The 10,000-nt window shown below is 40.6% G+C and overlaps 1 protein-coding gene across 1 annotated transcript in view; it reads left to right on the top strand.

Annotated features, from left to right (window-relative positions):
* The window catches only part of LOC144959388 (uncharacterized), a 59,088-nt gene that overhangs the window by 22,713 nt on the left and 26,375 nt on the right, over positions 1-10,000 (top strand). Inside the window, exons 9-15 of the mRNA XM_078891961.1 lie at positions 1-5; positions 801-1,036; positions 2,222-2,315; positions 4,022-4,175; positions 4,751-4,894; positions 5,782-5,902; positions 6,181-6,340. The exon at positions 1-5 is cut by the window's left edge and continues 131 nt beyond it. Of these exons, the coding sequence (XP_078748087.1) occupies positions 1-5; positions 801-1,036; positions 2,222-2,315; positions 4,022-4,175; positions 4,751-4,894; positions 5,782-5,902; positions 6,181-6,340 (914 nt within the window). The remainder of the gene's footprint in view (positions 6-800; positions 1,037-2,221; positions 2,316-4,021; positions 4,176-4,750; positions 4,895-5,781; positions 5,903-6,180; positions 6,341-10,000) is intronic.

Raw genomic sequence — 10,000 nt, 5'->3', positions numbered from 1 at the left:
CAAAGGTGAGCTGTTGTTGTTGTTGTTGGTGGTGGTGGTGGTGGTGGCGATGGTGGTGGTGGTAGTGGTAGTGGTGGTGGTGGTGTATAAGTTGTGATTTTGTTGTTATTATTGTCATCATCGTTTTCAACATCATCACCATCATCATCATCTTCATTATAAAAAGAACAAGAGGAACAACTAGAAATTACCTCTACAGAAACAACAACACACCATCCTCGTCATTATCAATATCACAAGTTTGTCAATGGTTCCATTTTGACTTTTTCTATTGTCACGTAACCATACGTCCATTACCAACCTCATCCGGAGCCATCGTTAACTTATAGCCTGACATTAAAACCCACTAAGACCCATATTTTGACGTCATTTTTAGGTTTGTGGACCGCCTAGTGAGTTGCCGTTAGTAGTAGTCAAGGAAACAAGTGATCTCATTGGCTGAACTGTTGAATGCAAGACGTGTCATTTGACGTCATTTGGTGGACAGTATCAGCGTAGCCTTTGTCAACTTATAGCTTGACACTGACCAAAAAATGACGTCAAAAGACAAGTCTTTGGCCACAGAAAATCGTGAGTTGCATTCAACAGTTCAACCAATGGTATCACTTGTTTCCTTGGCCACTACTAAAAACAACTCAGTAGTGGGTCCACAACCCTAAAAATGACGTCAAAATATGGGTTTTAGTATCAGGCTATATTATGTTAACGATAGGTACGATCAGACCATGTTTACGAAGTCCACGCCTCACCCCCCCCCCCTGCCCGCCCACTCACTCCCTTCCCCCCTCTCCATTTTACAGATGGACCCAACTACCAGCCCCACCAACCCCCCTCTGGACTCGTCTTCAGTGACGTCATTACCAATGGACTCATCCTACTGGCCTCGGACAAATCCGGGGTCCTAATGGTGGACAGGACATTCTTCATGGGCTCAGAGCCTACCTTGCCCTATCAGTTCCTCCGAGAGGTCGGGATTACAACCATGGCCGTGGATGTCAGGAGACGACAACTCTTTTTCTTTAAAAGGCCTGACAAGGTAAATGGATATAAAATAACGAACTGAACATGTGTATATGAAAGAAAGGTGCCAGACAAAGTAAGAAAGAAGAATATTTTTTAAAACATCCCAAGAAATAAATGAGCTTTCATATAGCACAGTATCCACTAAACATGCTCAAAGCGTTTTACAAGGGGTCCCTGGCCCACAGAAAAAATTAACATGTAGAACGAGACATGACGCCTGTTAAGCGATGTTACAATTTTTTTCTCCAACAGAGACGACGCTGGCCAGGTACTCATTTTACACCTGAGGACAGTGAGAGAATGTGACTAATGTTACTAAATAGCCATTTCCAGGGACTCAACTATGCGCCACCGAGGCTCGAACCCAGGACCTACGATCCGAAAGCAAGTATCATACCACAAGACCACACAGCCGGCCAGACGTGCTACCATTACACCACAGATGCTTCAATGGTAGCACCTCTGACCAGTAATCAGAAGATCTGAGGTTCGATCCCCAGTCGAGGCCGACTGATTTTTTGGGATGGTTGTTTCCTTGTATTTTTCTTTCTTGCTATTTGTCTGACACCTTTCATACACATTTGTTCAGTTCTTTATCTTACACCGGTACCCGATCCTTAATTTATTTAAATGGATTTATCCTCGTTCATTCTACGTACTATTGCAAGTGACATAACTAGGTTTCTTTGATGAAATAAAAAATATGTTATGGACTGAGCATTTGAGTATATTATATATATATATATATATATATATATATATATATTATATATATATATATATATATATTTATATATATATATATATATATATATATTATATATATATATATATATGTATATATATATATATATATATATATGTATATATATATATATATATATATATATATATATATATATATATATATATATATATATATATATATATATATATATATATAGAGAGAGAGAGAGAGAGAGAGAGAGAGAGAGAGAGAGAGAGAGAGAGAGAGAGAGAGAGAAATATTTCCCGAAGATGTACAAAAAGGGTTGATCTAATCATTTATGACAAGAACTCATTTTTGAAAAAAAAAAATGAGCTTCTATCTAAATTTATAAATAATATCTCAGTTCAAACCTTTTCACCATCCGACTGATTACACTATAACAAATATGTATCAATGTATCATCATAATGGTGCTTCAATCTATCCCCAGACAATACACAGGGTCACCATTCCTATACATGTTAATGAGTCACGTGTGCCCGTCGTCATCACGGTTGTTACCTCGTGGATTGATGACGTCACCGGTAAGTTTTGACCCACCAATGAGACTTCGCAGTCCCAGGTTTGAAAGTTTTTGCTAAGATGAGGGTCATTTGAATCGATCGATGTTTGAGAGGTAGTTTGTTACGTCGTTTTATGGCTAAATTTCTAAAAATGTGTTTTTCAAGAGTTTGGCAGAATACTCAATGAATATAGTGTATTTTATATTATCTATTGTTTCATACAAAATATTTCCGTATCCCTGGAAGTCTTTTTAATCACTTTGATTTGCAGTAATTCCAACACTTCCCAATATGAAGTAAAACTGATTGCATTTACTTTTCTGCTTTTAAAAGATTAAACTAGGCCTAATGGAGAACCCGCAATATCTATCAGGAAATAAAGCTTTTAAGAACAGGCAGTCATCTATTCGAGTTATTAGACTACTGACTTGTGGAAATTAACATAGATCGAGACGAATCTTTTTTAAGCCATCAATGATCAAACTTGGACCAGTTATAAAGCTTTTAGGTACGCGCAAATGAATTTGATAATAGGGCGACTAGATATCTGTTCTCAACATCAAATGACCTATTATAATACCCTAGCAGATTTTCTGCATAACCATTTATTAAAGTCAACGGGTGATAGAGTTTCACTTTAATAGGTTTGAAATTTACTTGTATATTATCAATCTGTAAGAAATAATTTTTGATGTTAGATTTGGCATTATTTGACCAATTTTAACTCTCAATCCTATTTTTTGTATAAAAAGAAAAGATTGTTTCATCTAAAACAAATTTTCCCTTTGCAGTCTTTTGGATAACTCCGATTTGCAGCAATTTTTAAAAAAATCTCCGATTGTGAATAAACTGCTTGGACTTTCCCATTTCTTTTAAGGGTCCTGCTAATTGCCGTCAGGAGCCGTCCGGCGCAGAACGAGTAGCTTTCCGAAGGCGAACGACTTGTGGAAAGGTTCGTACAGGTCTAAGGGCCTCCAGGTGGCTTGAGAATGCTTTAGATGTCCTCCGGAAAGGTTCGTACAGGTCTAAGGGCCTCCAGGTGGCTTGAGAATGCTTTAGATGTCCTCCGGAAAGGTTCGTACAGGTCTAAGGGCCTCCAGATGGCTTGAGAATGCTTTAGATGTCCTCCGGAAAGGTTCGTACAGGTCTAAGGGCCTCCAGATGGCTTGAGAATGCTTTAGATGTCCTCCGGAAAGGTTCGTACAGGTCTAAGGGCCTCCAGATGGCTTGAGAATGCTTTAGATGTCCTCCGGAAAGGTTCGTACAGGTCTAAGGGCCTCCAGATGGCTTGAGAATGCTTTAGATGTCCTCCGGAAAGGTTCGTACAGGTCTAAGGGCCTCCAGATGGCTTGAGAATGCTTTAGATGTCCTCCGGAAAGGTTCGTACAGGTCTAAGGGCCTCCAGATGGCTTGAGAATGCTTTAGATGTCCTCCGGAAAGGTTCGTACAGGTCTAAGGGCCTCCAGATGGCTTGAGAATGCTTTAGATGTCCTCCGGAAAGGTTCGTACAGGTCTAAGGGCCTCCAGGTGGCTTGAGAATGCTTTAGATGTCCTCCGGAAAGGTTCGTACAGGTCTAAGGGCCTCCAGGTGGCTTGAGAATGCTTTAGATGTCCTCCGGACGGCTCCGGACGGCAATTAGTAGGACCGCTTTTAAAATATTAGATTTCTAAAAATACAAATTCTTTTTCTATTTAAAAAAAATATTTCCTACTCTTCCCGATACCAGCTATGGCTGTAGACTGGTCATCTGGAAACCTCTATTGGTTAGACTCGGGCTATCGGCGACTCATGATGACCAACAGCTTGGGTCAATTCCCGACGGTCATTCACTACCAGGAGATATCTAGACCACAAGACCTGGTCATCCACAGTGAAAGAAAGTGAGTATTTTCTACAATCACTACAAACATAATGTTTTCATATTTTACATAGACGTTTTGCGAGATTCGATGCAACTACTGTTTGAACTATCTGAGGGCATATAGTAGTCCTTCAGAGCCCTTGGTCCCATGGAGTCGGAGTTTATCCCGGCTTCTATAGCGTGAAACAGACACTAGCATTTGCTTGCTATCCTTTGGATAGTACGCTAGTCTATCGCAAAGTACTTTCCGCTATATCTAGCAGACTCAGATACCCATTCACTACTGGAAAGACAGGAGGGTCTTAAAAAATCTTGACTGCACCCCGGATCGATCATGGTCCCTTTGCGTGTAAAGCGAGGGCTCTACCAACTGAGCTATCGGGACCCCATCTTACACCGTCCTCAGGTATCAAATGATTACATGGCCGTTAACAATGTTGTCTCTGTCGGAATAAAAATGTAATATTATCGTCTAACAGGCGTCATGTGTCATGTTGCTGTTGGCTTTGAGCACATTTAGTGGATATTGCGCGATATAAATACTCTAGAAAAAGTATACCTTTCATTTTCATAATTTTGATTTGATATCAACAGGTTATTATTCTGGTCAGACATGAGTGACCCTGAACCACGCATCGAAAGGTCAAGGTTGGATGGGCGGCACCGACGAATCATTCTGGGCAAGAAAGATTTCTATGAAAGACCTCATGCACTCGCTTTGGATCTTCGGCGAAATCGGTAAATAAACCAGTTGTGCGGCTATGTGGTCTTGTGGCATGACATTCGCTTTCGGATCGGAAGGTCCTGGGTTCGAGCCTCGAATAGTTGAGTCGTCTGAAAAGGCTCTTAGCTCACATTCTCTCACCATACTCAGGTGTAAAATTAAGTACCTGGCCGTTAATAGCCTTTTCATTGTCGGAAAAATAGATGTAATATCGCCTAACAGGCGTCATGTCTCGATCTACATATTAAGTGTTCCTGTTGGTCAGGAACTCCTTGTAAAGCGCTTTGAGCACGTTTAGTGGTTATTGCGCTATATAAAAGCTCATTTTTAAAAAATCTGCCGTACTTCTGGAAAGACACTATTGAAGATTTTGTCCAGATAACTCGTCCTTCAAATATGAATCGATTGAAATGACCCTCATCTTGGAATAACGGATCCTAACAAGTGGAATAGAATATATTTTACAAACCATATACAAAACAGCAGCAAAAGAAAAAAGTATTACAATTAATTATCGAGAGACAATTTTACAAGGGAAGACAGAAAACATTAATAATAAAAATATACTGCTAAAACTGATACTATACATCTGACTGTTTCCCCCGTAGCCAAAGACTCCGACCAGTGTCAAAACAAATCAAGTAATCTAATTCCGAAACAGAGATAAAAGGTCATTCGGTCAACATACAAAAAACACAGCCAGTGATTTCCTGTCCATTTTATTTCTAGCATGATTGGTGATGGCCAATGTATTGATATTTTATTTTGACTCACTTCATGGGAGGCTTCTCACAAACTGAAATTCCTGTTTGGATATCGATGTTCATACCAGTAGTTTTAGGAATAAAGATACTTGCACGTTGAAACGTTCTTATTCAAAGAAAAATCAAATTGTCCCCAGATTGTATTGGAGTGATGGCCCATTCCTGTGCCGGTCTACCTTGAATGGTAAGCTAGTGGAGGAGTGTAAACCTCGGGATCTGATGGCCAGGCCGGCAATTAAGGCCATCGATATTATGCATGTAAGTACTTCGCCTTCATCATCATCATCATCATCATCATCATCATCATCATCATCATCATCATCATCATCATCATCATCACCATTATCCTCCAACTCATCTTCTTGGGTAGGTCTAGCGGCTCTTCTCTTTATTTTCAGTATTTCAGTCCGTGCCCTACGTCTTTCTCCGGAATACGGCAGGTCGTCGGAGTCAGTCTCCGGTGTAGGTTAGCCCTAAGCCTGACTATCAAAACTGAATTTTCCACCATTTTTTTCTCCCCAATTTCCATATCTTAGGATTACGTTCTATGGACAGATTTCATTGGTGGACTGAGGTCAGCTGACACGGATGGGGAATTCCCCTTGCCAGGATCACATCGTAGAGATAGCTGGTTCGCTGATAACTACTATAGTGACGTCATCTACGTCCACACTTCAAAACAACCTATAGTAGAGGGTGAGTCTGTTGATTTTATGGTCCATCTAGTGCATAGCCATCTTAGGTTCATGCCTGTCAGCCGCGGCAATCAGCCCCACATGATACTCTGAGCATCACTCACGATTTTAACAAAAGTGATTGGGAAACAATGTATGGCACATCTAAATAAAGCTAGAGCTTTAAAAAAACGTATAGTTTGATATAGCGCAATATGCACTAAACGTGCTCAAGGCGCTTTACAAAGAGTCCCAACCAACAGCAACCCGTAACATGTAGAAAACAGACATGACGCCTATTAGGCGATATTACATTTTTTTTCCAACAGAGACAACGCTATTGATGGCCAGGTACTCGTTTTACACCCGGAGTACGGTGAGAGAATGTGAGTAAAGAGTCTTTTCCAAGGATTCAAATATGCGTCGAGCGGGACTCAAACCAGGACCTTCCGATACATAAGAAAAGTGTCAAACTACAAGACCACATATCCGTACAAAACACTAGTCCTTCAGAGGAATCACAGCCATGGAGTTGGAGTTTTTCCCGGTTTTTATAACATGGAATGGACAATAGCAATTGCTTGCTACTCATTGGATAGGACGCTGGTCTGTCTGTACTTTCCGCCAGATCTTAAAAACCCAGTTACCCAATAATTGCTGGGTTGACAGGGGGGGAGGGGCAGACAATTTTCGAACTTCACCCGGGATCGAACTCGGTCCCTTTGCTTGAGAAGCTGGTGCTCTACCAACTGAGCTGTCGAGATTCCCTTTCTGCATCTAATTTTATTCTAATTGAATACCAGTTTTACACGAAGGTTCACATAATTTCACTTTACTAAAGATTTTTAAATTTTGTACGGCTATGTGGTCGTGTGGTATGGCACTCCCTTTCGAATCGGAAGGTCCTACGTTATGCGCATAGTTCAGTCCTTGGAAAAGGCTCTTTACTCATATTCTCTCACCGTACTCAGGTGAAAAATGAGTACCTGGCCGTTAACAACGTTGTCTCTGTTAGAAAATGTATTATGATATCGCCTAACAGGCGTCAACTCTCGTCCCACATGTTACGTGTTGCTGTTGGTCAAGTACGCTTTGTAAAAAGCTTTGAGCACGTCTAGTGGATATTGCGCTATATCAAACCTCACGTTTTATTTCGTTGTAGTTAAATGAATTTTCTTTTTTTGTGGAATCAAATTATGTAAAAATATAACTTGCGCTTATTCACTAAATCAACTTTTACGTTTTTTTCACGATGGTCAGAACTGCACATATGTGACCTCTCGTCTCAAACCGGTATTAAGTCGGGATGATCAAGATGCTGAAAATGGAATTTGTAGCCAGAACTATCATGTTTAAATAGGGTTGACATGCTTTATACAGGAGATGGAATATCATCTTTAACTGTGCTAAACACCAACGTTTCATATTTTTGACCAGTTCAACTATAATTTGACCTTTTAGCATCTGGTCCATTCCGACATAATACGAAGGGTCACATATTACGCATTCTATAAGGTAACTAGAAATGACTACAAGTACCTTTAACACTTAAGCTTCATAGACTGGAGGGTGCATTTACAGTCGGGATGTTAAAGAGAGAAAAAAATAAAATTATATTGTCAAGACGATAGTGTGTCTATGTGTGTGTGTGTGTTTGTGTGTGTTTGTGTGTGTGTCTGTGTCTATGTGTGTGTGTTTATGTAAGAGAGAGATAGTGAATGATTGAGTCAGAGAGAGAGAGAGAGAGAGAGAGAGAGAGAGAGAGAGAGAGAGAGAGAGAGAGGAGTGTTAGAGAGAGAGAGAGAGAGAGAGAGAGAGAGAGAGATAGAGAGAGAGAGAGAGAGAGGAGTGTTAGAGAGAGAGAGAGAGAGAGAGAGAGAGAGAGAGAGAGAGAGAGAGAGAGAGAGAGAGAGAGAGAGAGAGAGATCGAAGAATAAAGATCGATAATTCCTATTTCACTGCACCCATCATTTTAATCGAATCGTGTTACAGGTTTGGGAGTTACCGTTCCTGCCAAGTTCTAATGGCTGGGGTCAATCTGCCATACTCTGGAAAAAAAAAACGTATTGCAAAATTTGGCCAGAAAACTCGTTCTTCAAATATCGATCGATTTAAATGACCCTCATCTTGGCAAAAACTCTCAAAACTGGGACTTCGCGAAGTCCCAGGTTTGAAATCTTTTGCCAAGATGACAGTCATTTAAATCCATTGGTATTTGAAGGACGAGTTTTCTGGCCAAATTTTAAAATATGGGTTTTTTCCAGAGTATGGCAGTATAGTGTTGGTTAAACTTGATTAGAAAATTGCCAGAATGTGTGTTCGATACAACAATGAGGTTTTTAAATGGAGAAGAGCCAGATGAAAACAGAGAATAACAAATTAATATCACCATGCAATATAACTAAACCAGTGATCCAATTAGAACGACACCCATCCTCTGGCACACACCCAGAGACAGATAGATAGATATAGAGAGATAGAGAGGGAGAGAGATAGATAGAGAAAGAGAGAGATAGAGAAAGTGAGAGAGAGAGAGAGAAAGTGAAAGAGAGAGAGAGTACGAGATAGAGAGTGAGAGAGAGAGAAAGAGAGAGAGAAAAAGAGAGAGAAAAAGAGAGAGAGTGAGAGAGAGAAAGTGAGAGAGAGTGCGAGATAGAGAGTAAGAGAGAGAGAGAAAAAGAGAGAGAGAAAAGAAGAGAGAGAGAAAGAGAGAGAGAGAGAGAGGGAGAGAGAGAAATAGAGAGAGGGATAGAGAGAGAGAGGGATAGAGAGAGAGAGAAAGAGAGAGAGAGGGATAGAGAGAGAGAGAGGGAGAGAGAAAGAGAGAGAGGGATAGAGAGAGAGAGGGATAGAGAGAGAGAGAAAGAGAGAGAGAGAGGGATAGAGAGAGAGAAAGAGAGAGAGAAAGAGAGAGAGAGAAAGAGAGAGAGAGAGAAAGAGAGAGAGAGAGAGAGAGAGAGAGAAGGGGATAGAGAGAGAGAAAGTGAGAGAGAAAGAGTGAGAGAGAAAGAGATAGAGAGAGAAAGAAAGAGAGAGAGAGAGAGAGAAAAAGAGAGAGAGAGGGATAGAGAGAGAGAAAGAGAGAGAGAAAGAGAGAGAGAAAGAGAGAGAGAGAAAGAGAGAGAGAGGGATAGAGAGAGAGGGAGAGAGAGAGAGAAAGAGAGAGAGAGAGGGATAGAAAGAGAGAGAGAGGGATAGAAAGATGGATAGAAAGAGACAGAGAGAGAGAGAAAGAGAGAGAGAGAGAGAGAGTGAGAGAGAAGAGCAGTATGCTCGCCTCTCCCTCTCCCCCACTCTCTCTCTCCCTCTCTATCCCTCTCTCTCTCCCTCTCTCGCGCTCTGTCTCTCTCTCTCTCTCTCTCTCTCTCTCTCTCTCTCTTTCTTTATCTCTCAGCCAGGCGGTGGGTACCTTCTCAATTGGGTCAAATCTGTCTTCAAGGATGTCGAAGATTTGAAAGATTTAGACCAGACAAAAGTCATCTTATTCAATTGATATTTGAAGGACGACTTATCTGGACAAGATTTTTTAAATGTTTTTTTTTTGTACGGCATAAAACTGACTGTGAGAGAAAAAAACATTATTAATTACTAGACAACTCTCATCTTCAAACTATTTGCTATCAATTTCATAGTTTATCTACAATGTTGACGAAGGGGTGTCCCAAAACGTTCATATGGATCA

This window comes from Berghia stephanieae, chromosome 14 (assembly GCF_034508935.2).
Source record: "Berghia stephanieae isolate SIO BIC M18660-M18661 chromosome 14, UCSD_Bste_1.3, whole genome shotgun sequence".
In the NCBI taxonomy this organism is placed as follows: Eukaryota; Metazoa; Mollusca; class Gastropoda; order Nudibranchia; family Aeolidiidae; genus Berghia; species Berghia stephanieae.
The sequence above is the reverse complement of the archived record's forward strand: the minus strand, read 5'-3'. Positions and strand labels throughout refer to the sequence as shown.